The sequence below is a fragment of the Hemitrygon akajei genome, chromosome 26, assembly GCF_048418815.1.
Source record: "Hemitrygon akajei chromosome 26, sHemAka1.3, whole genome shotgun sequence".
Classification (NCBI taxonomy): Eukaryota; Metazoa; Chordata; class Chondrichthyes; order Myliobatiformes; family Dasyatidae; genus Hemitrygon; species Hemitrygon akajei.
In genome coordinates this window covers 20,037,751-20,056,826 of record NC_133149.1, presented here as the reverse complement: position 1 = coordinate 20,056,826, position 19,076 = coordinate 20,037,751, and the positions used below count along the sequence as shown (strand labels likewise).

Here is a 19,076-nt window from a genome sequence, read left to right as displayed (position 1 = left end):
AGTTCTGTTGAACTCATGTTTCCCCGATTTGGAACACCCAACGGTTAAACACTGTCGATTCTATTTACCGCGGGAGCTCTCAGGTGTAATCCTGACTGTAGTTTATATAATACTAACTTCCAACTATAATCTAGCAATCTATAATGCTGCATGGAACAGCCCATCCCAATGATTTCAAATTATAGTCAGGACTTCAACTGGGCATGTTTGAAGAAAAACCTGCTCAATTTATCACCAGCATATAACTTGTAGCACCAGAGGTCCCGACATATTAGGCCACTGCTATACTAAGTTAAGTTCCTTGCCCAGACTGCATTTTGGTAAATCAGATCACTTGGCGGTCCTCCTCCTATCTGCATTCAGGCAGGGGCTAAAGTGCAAAGCTCCAAAGATTAGGACAACAAAGAGGTAGTTGCAGGAGGCAGAGGAGCGATTATGGGATTGGTTCGAGTCAGTGGACTGGGCCATGTTCAAGCATTCATCTAGAGGTCTGAATGAATACACCGTGGTTGTAATGGATTATATTAAAACAGCTGTATATAAGTGTGTCCCCACTAAATCATTCAGTCTTCCCCAATCAGGAACCCTGGATGAACCTTGAGATCCGAAATCTTCTGAAGGCCAGGTCAAAGGCATTCAAGTCAGGAAACCAAGAAAGCTACAAAAGATGCAGGAATGACTCCAGAAAGCCATCTCACATCCAAAGTGGACATTCCAGACCGAGCTTGAATCAACAAGGGATGCTCGACAGCTGTGGCAGGGCTTGAATGTTATCACCTTCTAACAAAGTTATATCAAGCGACGTGGGAGACAGCAGGGCTTCGCTTCCAGATGAGCTCAAAGCCTTCTATGCTCACTTTGACCGTCAGAACATGGAGGAACCATCGTGTACCCCCACATCCTTCGGTGATCTGAAGTTGACATGTGGGCTGCTTCGAAGAGGGTGAATCCACAGACCTGGTGGGGTACCTGGCCATGTATTAAAGACCTGTGTTAACCAGCTGGCTGGTGTGTTCCCTGAAATCTTTAACCTCTCATTTTGGCAATGTGTGGTACCCATCCGATTTAAGTAGGCTTCAATTACACCAGTGCCCAAGAAGAGCATGGTAACCTGTCTCAATACTATCACCCAGTTGCACTTTCATCCACAGTGATGAAGTGTTTTAAGAGGTTGGTAATTAAACATACAAGCTCCTGCATCAGAGATGGCTTGGGTCCACTCCAATTTGTCTACTGGAGCAACTGGCCCACAGCTGATGCCATCTCATTGGCTCTTTGCTCAATCATGGATAGCAAAGATACCTACATCAGGATGCTCTTTATCAACTACAGATCAGCATTCAATACCATCATCTGCTCAAATCTAATCAATAAGTTCCAAGACTTTGGTCTCAATAAATCCTTGTGCAATTGGATCCTGGATTTCCTCATTCATAGACCCCAGTCAGTTCAGATTGGCAACATCTTCTCCACAATCGCCATCAGCACAAGTGCACCACAGGGCTGTGTGCTTAGCCCCCGCTCTACTTGGTTTACACCTATGACTGAGACTAAGCACAGCCCTAATGCCATATTCAAGTTTGCTGACGACACCTCCGCTGTGGGCTGAATCAAAGGTGGCGATGAATCAGCTCAGTAACTTTAAATTCCTGGGTGTCACTATTTCAGAGAACCTGTCCTGGACATAGCATGCAAGTGCAATTGCAAAGAAAGCACAGCAATGCCTCTACTTCCTTAGGAGCCTCTGGAGATTCGGCATGAATCAGAATCAGGTTTATTATCACCAGCATGTGACGTGAAATTTGTTAACTTAGCAGCAGCAGTTCAATGCAATACATGATCTAGCAGAGAGAAAAAAATAATAATAAACAAACAAGTAAATCAATTACTGTAAATTCCGGTGTATAAGCCAAGAATTTGGCCCTAAAATTAAGGGGTTGGCTTATACAGAGGGTGCCAACTTTGGAAAAATGAATACACGGAAGACAGGTCGTATTTATTGGCTGTTATTGAGTCAAATGCTTTCCACTGTCGACGCATGAATTCTTTGAATGGTTTGTTTAAACTAGTGGCTGGAGCATGGACATCAAACCACCGGGGATGACTGCAATGTCCGTATTTTGAGCTTTCAATGCTGCTTTTGTCTCACCTGACAAGTGCGCTTTGAACATGTCCCAGACAAGTAGCGACTTTTCCTTCCTGAAACCTTCGGGACGTCGATGCCGCACCTCTTTAACCCACTTCAAGCAACCCATTTCATCCATCCAGCAGCATTCTTCAACGTAAACAACAACACCCCGTGGGAATTTTCTGAGCAATCTTTGCATTTTGTCTCAACACAAGATCACGTCTATTCATAAATCGGGTGCACCAACTTCGCGTAGCTTTGAAATTTTCGCTGACCTCATGGTGTTTTTCATCCCATTTCAACGCTTGAACTCGAATCATTTCTCTGGTAACAATGTATCCAGACGATCACTGGTGATTCCCTTTCTCTTCCAGTTTTGGCCACTGGCACGTTTTCCCGCAGTTTGTACATTTCGTCTATGGCGTGTCCTCTGCCTTTCTCCACTCTCTCACTTGTGTTCTCATTTACAGCAAACTTCTTAGCAGCTGCAGAATTATTCGTTCCTTTAGCAAAATCAACAACCTTCAACTTGAAGCCAGCATCATATCACATTTGTTTTCATCTTTTGTACATGGTGGTCACAAACTCAATACTGAGTACACTTACTGATCCCGCTACCCCGTGTTATGCTTTAACGAGCTTACGATGGGCGTTAAATGGTTTCACGGGGGTTACATTTCAGAGGATTCTTTTCTTTTGGAAACCTACTCCAAAATTTCCCTCCCTGATTTATTTATTAAGAATTTGCTTATAACGCTCTACAACGTGTAGGCCTGCTTTCTTACCAGGTACTGGTACACAAAGTTTCCAGGCTCCGGATCCGGCAAAGCTGAGTATCGGCATGTGAGATCTTGTGATCTTTTCTGGTTAAATCAAAGACATCTGCAAAAGGGGTTGGCTTATATAAAGGTAACATGAAAAAGTCACCTTTTTAACCTTGAAAATGGGGGATCGGCTTATACTCCGAGTCGGCTTGTACACCGGAATTTATGGTATGTATATTGAATAGATTGAAAAAAAATGTGCGAAAACAGAAATATTGTATATTAAAAAGTGAGGTAGTGTCCAAAGAGTCAATGTCCATTTAGGAATCAGATGGAAGAGGGGAAGAAGCTGTTCCTGAATCACTGAGTGTGTGCCTTCGGGCTTCTGTACCTCCTACCTGATGGTAACTGTGAGAAAAGGGCATACCCTGGGTGCTGGAGGTCCTTAATAATGGACGCTGCCTGTCTGAGACACCGCTCCCTAAAGACGTCCTGGGTACTTTGTTAGCTAGTGCCCGAGATGGAGCTGACTAGATTTACAACCTTCTGCAGCTTCTTTCGGTCCTGTGCAGTAGCACCTTCACCCCCATACCAGACAGTGATGCAGCCTGTCAGAATACTCTCCATGGTACAACTATAGAAGTTTTTGAGTGTATTTGTTGACCAGGTTAAATTCTCAGAGATCTTGACACCCAGGAACTTGAAGCTGCTCACTCTCTCCACTTCTGATCCTTCTATGAGGATTGGTATGTGTTCTTTCATCTTGCCCTTCCCAAAGTCCACAATCAGCTCTTTCGTCTTACTGACGTTGAGTGCCAGGTTGTTGCTGTGGCACCATTCCACTAGTTGGCATATCTCACACCTGTATGCCCTTGCGTCACCAGCTGAGATTCTACCAATAATGGTTGTATCATCAGCAAAATTATAGATGGTATTTCATCTAAAACATTGACAAACTTCTGTAGATGTGTAATGAAGAGTGTATTGACTGGCTGCATCACAGCCTGGTATGGAAACACAAATGCCTTTGAACAGAAAATCCTACAAGATGTAGTACATAACAGGGAAAAACTGCCCCAACCATTGAACACATCTACATGAAACACTGTCATCGGAAAGCAACATCCATCAGAGATCCCCACCACCTAGGTCATGCCTTCTTTTCCCTGCTACCATCAAGTAGAAGACACAAGAGCCTCAGGACTCACACCACCAGGTTCAAGAACAGTTATTACCCCTCAACTATCAGGCTCTTGAATAAAAGGGGATAACTACACTCACTTTCCCCACCATTGAAATGTCCTCACAACCAATGATCTCACCTTTAAGTACTATGTCATTATTCCATGCTTTCATTATTTATTGCTATTTATTTCTATTTGCATTTGCAGTTTGTTGTCTTCTGCACTCCGGTTGATCTTTCATTGATCCTGTTATAGTTACTATTCTATAGATTTGCTGAGTATGCCTACAAGTAAATGAATCTCAAGGTTATACATAATGACATATGTACTTAGATAATAAAATTTACTTTGAACCTTCTTATTATATCTCCCCCCCTTTCTTTCCCCCAGTCCTGAAGGGTCTCAGCCCAAAAGAAATTAGAATTACTCCTCAAACCCGAGCAAAGATTGCTATTCTTTCAACAAAATACAGCAACCCACAGTAATGCAAATTGAATTTCTTTCTCAATAACATATCCTTTAACATATCCTGCATTCTGGCCTTCTCCTTTGTTAAGATTTATATCCCTAATTTGGTCCCATTAGCAAATTTGTCCTTTAAATTCCTAACAAAATCAATGTGAAATAAATGTAAATTGTGCCCAGTGATCCTAGTATCAACCACTGTACATTTTTATTTCCCCATCTGAAGTGCTGCCCTTTATTTCCACGCTGTTTTCTGTTTATAAGTCAGCTTGCCTTTCTTACCTGCCTCATGATTTCAAATGCTGCAAGTCATTATTTTATTGCATCTGACATTACTGAATGACTTGAGAGGCAAGTGTGACCAGAACACTGAAAGCCTTCCCTACAACAAATGCATCAAAATTTCAAACTCATCATTTCCAGATTCCTCTTCTATATTATATATCTCTACTGCCAATACCACCTTTACACCAGTGCTTCCAATACAAGTTGAAATAAATCTCAACCATGCTTCTTTCATCTCCCCACCTCCACTTATAATTTGGATTGCGCCCCCCCCCCTCACTTTGCCCTGCTTTTCATCCCACCAATGAATCACCTTGGTAATTTCTGATGGCTCCAACATAATACCATCCTAGATGCATCATTCTACTGTTTTCCAGCATCCCAAGGGACCAGGATTCTGTGGTTCACCAATCCAACTCCCCTTGTCATGCACCTAATTGTTAAAGGAAGTTGTTCACATGTACTCTTTCCAAGTTGGTATACTACATTTAGAAACTGTACACTGTTCATGGCATAGTTCTCGCCATATTGAAAAAACTAAATGTAAATAAAGTCCACTTTGCAGAACACACCATTAACTGTGAGCCTTTAGTTCTGTCAATTTTAATTCTCCATCTCTCCTTGACCTCTCTGCCAAGCCCCTCCTGCACAGTTTCTGAGCCCAATACAATTCAAGGGCACATCTTCTAACCAGACACAAATCAACCTCTTGCATTCAACAATTTTAGATGATTACCCATTCTGTCTTTGTATCACTCATTTTAGTTGTTCATTTTGTTTTCCTTCTGTAAGTTTCAAATTGTATTTGTCTCTTATTATTCCAAACATGCTTCCTTTCATTAGTGTTTATCAATCTCTTTCAGCCAGGTCCATCATTGATTGCAACATTCAATTTCCTCTGTACTCCACCTTATTTTACATCTTCCCTTCTATTCTTTGCCATTCTACTTCTCTCAACAAGTTAAATTGTTTGCTCTCTTAACTTTTCCAATTCCTGTTTAATTTCCAGCGTTATCCGTTCTATTTTAGATCTATTTTATTTTTGATTCAGGCAGCCCTCCTCTGTGCTCAATATATGGATTCAATTTGACAGTACATTTTCTATAATAAAAGCATTTATTTTAGTAATTACAGCTAATAAACATAGACTTCAAGTGTTCCCACTTCCATTTGAGAACTCGCTAGTAAAGATGCAACACAGAACTGAAGTATCTCCTCTAATTAGAGCACTAATAAACACTTGTTGAAAGGTTAATGTACATTGTAACATACCACATCTACACTGGCGTCATCTCCACTGTTGGTGACAGTATTGGACTGACCATTCAAAAGTTTCTCACTGTAATCCAGCTCTTTGGAGTTAGCATTATTAGAATCCAGAGGCCAGACACGACGAACTTTCAGCTTACTTGTTTTGGGAGACTTGCTGCTGCAATTCAGCATGAGAAAGACAATATGGTATTAAATTTCACTTTCCCCTCACCTACTGCAAGACACTAGTTTGAGAAACTGAAGTGCTGAAGGTTAATAGAGGAAACATTAAAATGGTTTGGTGACATTTAATGTACGGCTTCAAAATAATTTCAACTTGCACAGCAAACATGAAGATTAAATCATCAGAAAAATCACAAGCATAATTATGTCAACTACAAAAAGTAGGTTTCTGATTTTGGCCATCAATTATGAAAGAGATACAAGGTATACAAAATATAGAGTAAGATATGCACAAGCATTGCAATATAAGAGAATCTATCAATTAAACATGGCAAACATGATAGTGTAGTGGTTAGCACAATGCTTTACAGTACAGGCAACCTGGGTTCAATTCCCGCCGCTGCCTGTAAGGAGTTTGTACGTTCTCCCGGTGACGGCGTGGGTTTCCTCTGGGTGCTCTAGTTTCCTCCCACAATCCAAAGGCGTATTGGTTGCTAGGTTAATTGGTCATTGTAAACTGTCCCGTGATTAGGCCAGGATTAAATCAGGGATTGCTGGGCAGCACGGCTCGAAGGGTCTGAAGAGCCTATTCTGCGCTTTATCTCAAAATAAAACATTTGAAACAATGTTGTTGTTAAAAACCAAAAGCAGCATTAGCGCCCTCTCTGGTATGAGCAAGAGCAGCAGCCAGAATTACAGATCAATGCAAAAGCTAGAAAACACAACCAACTAATCGTTGCCTCAAATGTGCAGACTCCTCACCTGTTTTCTTTTTTCTCTCTCCCCAGTTTTTTACGGAAAAATTCCTCCCTATTCCTCTGGATGATTTCTTCCTGAGTCAAACCATTTTGGTTAGCATCACCTACAGCCAAGGTTACAGGAGTCTTTAACGGGACCGTAGGTTTCTTTTCTGCTGGAGGTGCCTCAGGTACAGGGGCTAGATATGAGGGGGAAAAAGACAGAGGGAGAAAATAAAACAGAGAAAGTAAAAGGTGAGGGGATAAAAGAAACAAAACACAAGAAAGTAAAGAGGTGTAAAATAATTTGGAAAAGCTCCTCTATATATCTCCCTACAGCAGAGAACTAAAAACAAAATAATAACTAAAGTAGGGCTGCAAAATTAACATACCACTTAATGAATCTTCGTTCTAAGAATAGTTGATATCATAGTCAGAAAATTGTACTAACTAACCATAATCTTTGATTACTTTTTCCTTTTTACAAATTTATAGAAACTTTAACAGCTTGTTTTTATTTTTCCTTACTGGATTACTGTCAGATACTATCCTCTCTTTTCTTTGCTCTAATTTTTCCCCACTCCTCAGACTGCTGTTCTTTTTTGGCAACTTTGATCTAACTTTATTTTTAACTTTTGTTAGCCACAGTTGGACTACTGTTCCTGCTGGATTTTTGTATCATAAAAACAGATAAACTATGTACTCAAAGTTAAACATTGTTTCTTTTTGTCATTCTTTTTGATATCATTCCCCTATCTACTAATTCCAATTCACACCTCATACAAAACTGTGCAAAAGTATACACAACATATCTAGTGTGCCCAAGACTTTTGCACAGTACTGTATTTGTCAACATGGAGTGGAGAGCGAGTTTGTAAATCTAGCAGGAGCAAAGGATGTTGGGAATGGCAAAGATGGAGCACCACAGAAGGGGCGTGGGGCAGGTGGCAGCAAAGGAGTGCCAGGGGCGGGGGTCTCAGAACACCAGGCAAAGTCATTTTATTCCAAACAATTGGTTTATTGATCATTACAGAATGTCTCTCTGGTGCTTCCCTTCTCCTTGCCCTCTTCCCACTTTCAGTCCACAAAAGAGACCCATATTAGAATCAGGTTTATCATCTCTCACACATCATGAAATTAGTTATTTTTTACGGCAGCAGTACAGTGCAATGCACAGAATTACTACAGTACTGTGCAAAAGTCTTAGGCTCCCTAGTTATATACATGTGCTTAAGACTTTTGAATAGTACTGTATCTTTAGTATCTTGTTTTGTTTATAGTTAAGAACTCAGCTTCATCTTGAATTAATCACTTCAATATTTACCTAAAACGCTAACATTTTATGATTGCTTTCTTAAGTGCGCAATAAAATTATAATAGCATCTGGTATTGCTCATTGAACAATACTAGATCTAAAACAGTACATTCTCTTGTGGATTCTTCAACATACTGATCTAGAAGATCATCGCTCTCACACTCCATGAACTGGTTCTTCACACCATTACTGCTAATTTGGTTTGCCCAGTATAAAAATATGAATATAAATATCTGAAGTTGTCCTGATTATTTACCCTGGCAACATGTGGACTAATTTTCCTGATACATCTTATGGCTTACATTGTAACTATTATTCGGAGATCAACATCTGTTTATCAATGTTTTCAGTCCTTTGTGCTTCTTGGTTGTACCCAAACTGATTCTACTTCTTGATGTGTTAAACTATAATCCATTCTCCCACTAACTTCATCAGGGCCATCTCTTCTCCTTTTTCCATTTGACAACCTCTTCTAAAATTATCCTGGAAAATTTGCTTCCTAACCTTTGTCAGTTTGCCACGAATTTTCTGTACTGATTATTTTATTAATTTAAACTGATGGAAATCATCATGACCCACATATGCACTAAGTGTCTGCAACTCAAAAAACTTTGGCTCACAGTTGCTGAGGTAGAGTCAGAAATATTGACAGTGATGCATCAAGGATGATAAAATAAACTCAAGAGATTCTGCAGATGCTGGAAATCCAGGCAAATACATTCAAAATGCTGCAGAAACTCAGCAGGTCAGGCAGCATCTATGGAAAGGAATAAACAGTTGACATTTTGGGCTGAGACCCTTCATCAGGACACTGATAAAGAGATGGCTAAAGGACAAAAAGCAACCTAGACACTTTATTTCAGCAGCTATAAAGGGCACCTGCATATAGCCATTAATTTCCATTTGTGCCACTAATTGATCCAGGTAGCTTCAAATGTTTTATGTATTCAGATAATTGGACTTGAATTTTTGCCTTTTCATTATTTAGCTCCCTGCTCTTACTCTAATTGGATATATTCTCTTATATTTGAATGCTTTGTCTCTTATTGATAGACTCTGGTAATCATTACACATTTCATTAAGTGGTATAATCATTTTATCCTTTCTCTTTAACTATTAAGAAGTTTCCCAGGCACTACAGCACTTCCACAGGCACATTTTGAAGTCTTACCTACAAGCCCTAGTTACTTGAATCATTAGGACACTGGTACCAGCCTGTTCCAACATAACAACTCCCTCTTTCTCTAACATTGGTGCTATTTTTATTCTCCCCCCAGGAACAAACTCTCTTTTTCCCACACCAATCTTTCAGCCATTCATTGAACACTCTGATCTCACTTAATGACAAATTGCATGGAGCTCAGGTGGTTATCCAGAGATAATTGCTTCTGCTGTGCTGTTTTTAATTTGCTCCCCTGCTACTTGTACAAATCAGCAGAATCCCCTTTCTTTGTACTATCTGTTTTTGACTCCAATATAGATGATAACAACTGCTGCCCCCTCTTCCCACTCCAACTTTCTCTCAAGCCCCGAAGAAGCATTAAGAAATTGTTTTTTTAAAATTTCACCATCAGCAGGCAACACAGCATTCAGGACTTGCTCTTAAGCTATACAGAATGATATCTATCCTCTTAACTACTCCATTCCCCAACTGTTACATTTCTTTGCTCTTCCCAATTTGAATGGCACAAAAACCAAGGGGCTGTAATTATATTGTTCATTGTCTTGGAGGATGTGGTTTCATCTAGATAGGGGGGAAAAAGACATACCTGCTGAACAAATATAAAGACTCTTTCAACACTTTTTCCGGATTGCCATACCCACTTCATGCATAGTATCACTACCCTATTCCTCTTAACTGACCAGTTCTGGGCTATTTAGTCCAAGGGGTCTCAGTACCTCCTACAAAATATCCAGGTTGCCTTCTTTAATGCATCACAGTGTTTGTATCTTATCATCTGAGCCAAGGCTCCTTGAGTTGCAGACATAATAGTTTCCATTAACTGATACTGAGCAAATGCAAATAACTGCAGGTGTGGAAAGATCTGAACAGCAAATGCTGGAAATACCCAACGGGTCAGGTAGCATCTGTACAGAGAGACACAAGAGTTATTCTTTAATCAATAAAATGTCAAACATATAATAAGTTGAAGAAAAGGGATGGATTGCCTGACAGGCTGGAGACTACTGTTGGAGCCTGTAATCTACATTCTGGCGGTGTGTTTTCAAGCCGAGTGATCTGGCACTTTGCTGTCTCTGAGAGGGTTCCATGAGGCTGCGAACAAAGTGTGATCAAAGTGCCAAGGAAGACTGAAATAGAGCATTTTAGCGCCATCTACTAGCCACTCGCTCGCTGCTGCCAGAAGAGGGTGTCTACGTGTGGTGGTATCTCTTGCTTACTGCTCCCTGGGGAAGGTCCTTGCGCTGTGATCTCTCTTTTCCTCAGTACTGTAGGATGATGATGCTCGAGCAAGGTTTAATCAACACAGATTGTAAATTGGACTTTAATTCACGTTTATGGTCTGTTCTATTTTTTGGTTGCTCCTTTTGTTGTTGCTATTTTTTGGGTGACTTTTGAATCAGGGCAGCTTGCAGATAATGAACACTTAGCTGAACTGAAATATGCCTTTTGATTCTGTGTTTTATAGTCTGTGTTTTTGCTCGTTTTTGTTGCCGTTTGCGCGTTTTTTTTTGCGCATCGGGGGGGGGGCGGTTGGTGTTTTTTAAAATTGAATGTGTTCCATGGTTCTTCCTTGTTTCGTGCCTGTCTTTTAGGAAGACAAATCTCAGGGCTGTATACTGTATACATACTTTGATAATAAATGAACTATGAATCCTTTGAAGAAATATCAACTGGTGCAGGCATCGGTTGAAAGAGGATAGTAGAAGCTTGTTTATTGTAGATGATTTGCCCAGAGTAGATGTCATTAGAAAAAGATGAAAGAACGCTAGGAGGAGAGTAGAAGAAAATAATCAAAAAGTAATGCTGGAACTGAGAAACAAACTGGAGAAGCAAGTCACTGTAGATGCTGGAAACAAGTATCAGAGTTCATGCTTCAAATTGAAGAAGTTTCAACAGATCTGGCTAGTTGTGGTGCAAATTAAAAAGGCTGGTTATCTGCAATTGTTGAATTTACTAAGTCTTGAGGCCTGTAATGTGTCAAGTCAAAAGAAGAGTTGTTATTTTTTTTTTTTGAACTTACATTAGACTCGAATGGAACCAAGTAAGAACCGAAAAAGAAAGAACAGAGAAGGATTGACAAACAGCAAAAAAAATCTGGGTTACACTTGAGAATCTTGCTCCTAGTTCCTTGTTACATTACAGTACACAGTTCATCTCCCATCAGTGCACTTGAGGTGTTCGCCATGATAAACATCATATATCTCCTCTGACAAAGAACCATAACCTACCTTCTTTCTTGTTTTTCTTGCTCTCCTTCCCTTTTTCACCTCGAGTTTCTATCATTGATTTCACAGTTTTCTTTGATTTATCAGATTGTTCAAACGTTTTCATGACAGATGGTGCTTTTCCTCTGGTGCGTTCCTCAGCAGCCCTAAAGGCCATCAGGAAACAGAAAAGAAAATTACCCAAAATCACAAGTAGGCAAAACAGAAATTTAAAATCAGCACTGCCATTGAATTTCCAGTTTCAAGAAAATAAATATGCTTGCTCCTACTCTTAACAAGTGATAGAATTCCAAAGGTCCCAGTGATCCGTTGGAATTTGAGTGCTCATTTGTAAGGCAAGAGTCAATGGAAAGCAAGGTTAATGACAATATGTAGAAGAAGAAGAAAGCCCTTAACTCTGAGTGGAGTCATCGGGACGCCGTCGTGATGGCGTTTTTTTTAGCTCGATGCTCAACCCAGCACAGATGGAAAGCGTACAAGGGAGCCGGCTGGATTTGAACTCGAGAGCCTTCACTCCGAAGTCTGGCGCTGATGCCATTATGCCACCAGCCAGCCAATGACAATATGTGGTCAACACATACTTTTCAGGATGAAAATAATAGAACAACAATCAGGACTGGGAATATGGACTGATTCTCATCCTGCAACTAAAATCAGCAACCCCATGAACTTTTAAACTATCCCACCCTACAATAAACTGTACTTTCTACTAAGCAAATGAAGGAGTTAGTTCCACTGATACTACCATCCAATGTAACAAAGCAGTTATGTAAAAAAAAAAGTCCTGATTCATAACTTCATACTAGAAAGTGAGACTGGCACTATATTGAGAAAAGGAAAAGCTGAAAAGTGAAAAATTTGAATAATTTACCTCAGTAGGCCTTTGAAGTCATCCAAGAAATCAAAAGAACCACTAAGGAGGCCCAGCACCCCTCGCTGCTGTAATTGGTTTCTGTATTTATCCCGAAATAACATGTGGATATCATCAATAAACTTGTCTATATAGGTTAACGTCAGGATTTTTTGGTAGCCCACCTGTAGGATAAAATAAACAAAGAAAATCCCTTTTAGTGAAATTAGTCTTACTCTGATATTAATCACACATCTACAAATCTGTAAACTAGTCCAGTCATTCAGCAGCAATTACATTTTTTCCGCTGGCAGAAATAGGGAACACTTCACATACTGCAGCAAGATTAACAGGCATAAAGTCCAAGCATCAGCAAAATTCATAGCGTACAATAAGGGTTAACATCACATTTGTGTAAATGTTCTTTACAAGAATGAGCACTGCACATTAATAAAGTAAATGAATGAACACAATTATTGCAATTACTTCAAAGCACATCTAAGCAGCTGTATTAGGTATCCTTTACCTTAACATTTTTTAGTTTTCAAAGTGCACAGATGAACCTCACAAGCTATGTATCCTTGGATAAGCAACATCAAATGTAACATTCAATTTTACTTCACACTCATAGGATAACTCATTCTAAAATTCTACTTGTATATAATTCAAGCTCTGTCTGTTTCTCTTCTCTGCCATCTTTGTAGTCTTTTACTGCTGTGATGTCTATTGTACAAGTTCGAATAATGAAGACAGCATAGCCTCTACCCTTTACAGCTACACTTCTTGAAGGAGCGAACAGATTAATAACCATTAGTTTAAGAATCCTTGCTGCCATAAACAGGAAGCAAGAGTTCTTAAACTAATTCCTCCACTTCTTCACCTGTTCCATATTACAACACAAATCTACAATTCCATAACTTTATATCTACTAACATTCAATCCCATTCTATTACTCCCCCCCCTCATACAACAATCCCAATTTCATTTTTTCCCATATTTCACAGCATCCTTCTCTTTGCATTCACCTTCCCATATCAGATTACTCTGAAAAGTGAGGTGATCCTACACTGGCCACTTTCTCAGATATCAATTTTTATGATTTATGATGCCACCTGACTGAACTTTTACAGATCTCTGACAAAAAATGTCTTGGTATTATACAGCACAGGAACACAGGAAAATTTAATACAGATATCCATTAAAAATCCAGAGGCTACATTTGGGAAAAAAAACTTGTTCATTCTGCTGTAATTCCAAGTTCAGTAGAGCACCCTTTTCGTTCAATATTCAACACAGAAAGAATCCTCCTTAACCAAAGATGTTTTGCAAGATAAAAAGGGATACTGTTTTACGTGCTGAATATGTATTTCATTAGCTCCTGACATGATCTGCTACAAATTGACTTAACACAAAGTGTGCATAAATTGTAATGTGGCTTCAATGGCACCTTGCATTATAAATACAGATGATTGGAATTGCCTAGGTACCCATTTTTGTGTCCCTTTTAATATCACTCCAATATAGTCAGTTTCTCTCTCCAGTTCAATGAATGCTCTAAATAATGAGATTTTCTCCAGATAAAACACACCTTCAGACAATTTTATAGTAAGCTCCTACTGAGATTAACCACAAATAGCTGACAGATCCAATTAGTGTTTTGAAAAAAAAGTATTCAGCCTCAACTATTTTCACATTTTACTGTCTCATTCTTGAAATTTAAAATATACTGAAGCAGGTTTTTCGAGCTAATCTACACACATACTGCATATCAAATCAAAAGAAAAATTCCAAACCCTGACATTTTACTAAAAATTTAAAGCAAAATTGAAACTAAGTATTCATCCCCTTTGTTATTCCTACACTAATTTTTCTTAGTGCAATACTGTATATTACTGTACCAAATTACCCAATTTGGTACTGTAGAAATTTGGAGGATCACCTGTTTTCAATGAATTCATAAGAATATATACCCCATCTCTCTGTAAGGTCCATAAGGTCCAACAGTATGGTAGATTTTCAACAGACCAAACCAAAATTAAGACAAAAGAACATTCAAGGCAAGTTATGGAAAAGATAATAGCAAAGCAGCACAAATCTAGGGAAGGGTACAAGATCATCTCAAAGGCACAGAACCACCACTGCCTGTAAGGAGTTTGTACGTTCTCCCCATGACTGCATGGGCTTCCTCCAGGTGCTCTAGTTTCCTGCCACAGTCCAAAGATGTATTAGTTGGTACGTTAATTAGTCATTGTAAATTGTGTCATGATGAGGCTAGGATTAAATCGGGTGATTGCTGGAGGGTGTGGCTCAAAGTCCGGAATGGTCCATTCCACGTTCTATCTCAATAGATAAATTACCTCAGAGCTCAGTGCAGTCCATCGTGAAAAAGTGGAAAAAAAATATGAAACCATAGCCACACTGCCTAGGTCTGGCCGCCCCTCTAAATTTAGTCGCCAGAGAAGAACGACACTTGTAAGAGAGTCTACTATGACGCCAACAGTCACCCTGAATGAGCTGCAGAAGTCAGTGGCTGCAACTGGAGATGAAGTTCCTGGCTCCACAATCTCTAATGGCTCACACAAAAAAGGTATTTATGGAAGAGTGGCACGGAAAAAGTCCTGGCTCTAAAAGAACATATCCTGCCTGTAAAGACTTTGTAAAGCGTTACTTAGAAGATACTGTAAAGATGTAGAAGAAGGTCTTGTGGTTGGATGAGACTAAGTTAGATATGGCCCTTGTGGTTAAAGGGATCAGGGGGTATGGAGAGAAAGGAGGTACAGGGTTCTGAGTTGGATGATCAGCCATGATCATACTGAATGGCGGTGCAGGCTCAAAGGGCCGAATGGCCTACTCCTGCACCTATTTTCTATGTTTCTATGTTTCTAAAGTAGAACTTTTTGGCCTCAACACTCAGTGGCACATGTAGCATAAATCTAATACCACACGTCAACCATGTAACACCCTTCCCACTGTAAAGAATGGTGGAAGTAGCATCATGCTTTAGGGATGCTTTTCACCAGCAGGATTTGGAAGATTGATGGGAAGATGACTGCTGCTAAATACAGAGAGATGCTGGATTAAAAACCTGCTAGCTCTGCTAGAAAGCTTAAACTGGGAGGAAGTTAGTTTTTCAGCAGGACAATGACCCAAATCACGCTCCCAGACCAGACCGGAGTGGCTTCAAATTAAGAAAATTAATGTCCTTGAGTGGCCCAGTCAGAGTCCTGACCTTAAAACGATTGAACATTTCTGGCAAGACCTCAAGATTGCTGTCCACTGCACACTCCAACTGACCTAGCACAACTTGAGTAACTTAGCAAGGAGGAATGGGCAAATCTGGCTCCATCAGATTGTGCAAAGCTAATTTAGACTTATCCAAAAAGACTACTGGCTGTAATAACTGCGAAAGGTGGTTCAACTAAGTACTGAGCAAAAGGGGATGAATACAGTAGTTTTCGACTGCTGACATTTCAGTTTTTGAATTTTTAGTTTTTCACGCTTTACAATTTCCCCCGTATTTTGGGCTCCCCTGTGAAAAAAGGAGCACGTGATTCACAAATAAAATTACTCAGTTAAGCTGATCAAAATCCCTGTTTGTAATACTCATCTATGTGAACAGAAGGTTGGGGCTGAATACTTTTACAAGGCACTGAATCAGGATGGACTTCTTTGAATCCCATATATAGAATATCATGACTTATATTTGGCCCACCAAATACTCACCACAAACAACAATTCAAATTCATTGTCCAGCTTGTATTTAAGAGTGAGGGCTTCATGTGTGAATGAGTTGCTTCCTCCCCTCTCCTGCAAAAGGGAATAATCAAATTTATATTTTTTTCTGACAATCAAGAACAATAATGCTCAGAGAATGGGTCCTGAGTTATTAATTTATTGTAAATTTCTTTTAGCAAAGTGCACACAATAACCACATCAGCATGTTGATGACTCATTTTTCAAGTTTACTGTCAATCATACTTAAAATGTGGTGCACTCACATCCTATGAATTTCACCCATTATAAACTGTTATTTTCAAACTTGCAATGCAAATGCTCATCACAAACAAGAGAAATTCTGCAGATACTGCAAATCCGAACAACACACAAAATGCTGGAGGAACTCAGCAGGCCAGGCAGCATCTATGGAAAAGAGTACAGTTGATGTTTCAGGCTAAAACCCTGTGGCAGAACTGGAAAAAAAAAGCTAGGGAGTAGATTTAAAAGATGGGGGGGGGGGGGGGGGGTGAGGGTGAGAGAAACACAAGGGGACAATAGAATCTTTTAAGAGACGCCTGGATAGGTACATGGGGCTTAGAAAAACAGAGGACTATGGGTAATCCTAGGTAATTTCTAAAGTAAGTACATGTTCAGCACAGCATTGTGGGCCAAAGGGCCTGTATTATGCTGTAGGTTTTCTATGTTCTATGTGACAGGTGAAACCTGGAGGGGAAAGGAAGAAGTAAGGAGCTGGAAATTTGATTGGTGAAAGAAACAGAAGGCCATGGAAGAAAGAAAAAGGGGGAGGAGCACCAGACGGAGATGATGGGTGGGCAAGGAGATAAGGTGAGAGGGGGAAAAGGGGATGGGGAGAGCATTACTGTAAGTTTGAGAAATCGATGCTCACGCCATCAGGTTGGAGGCTACCCAAATGGAATACAAGGTGTTGCTTCTCCAGTGCAAGTGTGGCCTCATCACAACAGTGGAGGCGGCCATGGGTGGACATATCGGAATGAGAAGTGGAATTAAAATGGATGCACACTGGGAGATCCTGCTTATTCTGGTGTACGGAGTGTAGGTGCTCGGCGAAGCGGTCTCCCAAACTACATTTGGTCTCACTGATATAAAAGAGGCCACGCTGGGAGCACTGAACACAGTATATGACCTCAATAGACTCACAGGTGAAGTGTCACCTCTCCTGGAAGGACTGCTTAGGGCCCTGATTGGTAGTGAGGGAAGTGGCGTAGGGGCAGGTGTAGCTCTTGTTCTGCCACCTCCAACGGGATCCCACTATCAAGCACATCTCCCCACCCCCCCCATCCCCTCTCCACTTTCTGCTTTCCACAGGGATCGCTCCCTTGTCCATCAATCATCCCTCCCCACTGATCTCCCTCCTGGCACTCATCCGTGCAAGCGGAACAAGTGCTACACCTGCCCCTACACCTCCTCCCTCACCTCCATTCAGGGCCCCAAACAGTCCTTCTAGGTAAGATGACATTGTGAGTCTGTTGGAGTCATGTATTGTATCCGGTGCAGCCTCCTGTACATCGGTGGGGCCTGATGTAGTTTGGGAGACCGCTTCACTGAGCACCTACGCTCCGTACGCCAGAAAAAGTGGGATCTCCCAGTGGACACCCATTTTAATTCTACTTCCCATTCCGATACGTCCATCCATGGCCTCCTCCACTGTCGTGATGAGGCCACACTGGGTTGGAGAAACAACACTTTGAATTCTGTTTGGCTAGCCTCCAACCTGATGGCATGAATATCGATTTCTCAAACTTCAGTAATGCCAGCCCCCCCACCATTCCCCCATCCTCTTTTCCCTCTCTCACCTCATCTCCTCACCCGGCCATTGCCTCCCTCTGGTGGTACTCCCCCCTTTTCTTTCTTCCATGGCCTTCTGCCTCTTTCAACATTCAACTTCCCAGCTCTTGACTTCATCCCTCCCCCTTCAGGTTTCAACTATCACCTCGTGTTTCTCTCTCCCCTCCCCCACCTTTTAAATCTACTCCTCAGCTTTTTTTCTCCAGTCCCGCCAAAGGGTTTCGACCCGAAACATCGACTGTACCCTTTTCCATAGATGCTGCCTGGTCTGCTGAGTTCCTCCAACATTTTGTATGTGTTGACTCAAATGCCCATGTAAACTTTCCCTGCTGCAATTGCATTCTTGAGGTGCCTCCTTTAGGAAAGAAAGTGCACCACAAAAAGCACTTTTGAAAGATATGATGATGAAATTCAATAACAGCCTGGGATAGAAACGAATGCAACAGACAGCAAATCTGTCCTTGTCAAATTCAATCTCAGTTCTTTTCATTTGGCTTAATTTTTTTTTGAATACCAAGTTTGCTGGAACCTGATATAAAACCTTAGCAGAGTTTTTGCTTCTAATTGCTGGTCAGCTTTCTACTAGAAAATGTAGCACGGGTAGTCAACTGAATGGGATCCCTAAAGCTAAGTAGCTCCGCTTTGAAAAAGAGAAAAGAAGAAAGGAAATTGCGGAACAATGACCATCATTTATTTTAAGACGTGGCACCAGAGGATTGAAGGATTGCTAAAACTCCCCTTTAAAAAGGGGGAAGAAGGGATAAACCAGATAATTACAGATCCGTTACTCTGGCATTGTGGAATTCATGGGCTTTGAGACTCAGGGTAGAATTAACCAAGGTAAATAAAGATGCATCTCAAAAAAGTAGTGATGAGGTATTTTCCCTTAGCAGAAGGCTGAATTGTTTAGATTTAAAATAATTTACAGAAGGATGAGGGGAAAGCTTGAGAAAGATATCTTC

General features: G+C 40.6%; 1 protein-coding gene across 2 annotated transcripts in view; it reads right to left on the bottom strand.

The window, feature by feature from the left end:
- Positions 1-19,076, bottom strand: part of srpra (SRP receptor subunit alpha) — a 55,286-nt gene that overhangs the window by 24,124 nt on the left and 12,086 nt on the right. The window contains exons 2-6 of one of the 2 annotated variants that reach the window (XM_073029675.1): positions 16,294-16,377; positions 12,592-12,755; positions 11,724-11,866; positions 7,023-7,197; positions 6,099-6,255 (exon numbers count right to left, since the gene is read on the bottom strand). In XM_073029675.1, the coding sequence (XP_072885776.1) occupies positions 6,099-6,255; positions 7,023-7,197; positions 11,724-11,866; positions 12,592-12,755; positions 16,294-16,377 (723 nt within the window). The remainder of the gene's footprint in view (positions 1-6,098; positions 6,256-7,022; positions 7,198-11,723; positions 11,867-12,591; positions 12,756-16,293; positions 16,378-19,076) is intronic. The other variant, XM_073029676.1, reaches the window with a different exon arrangement.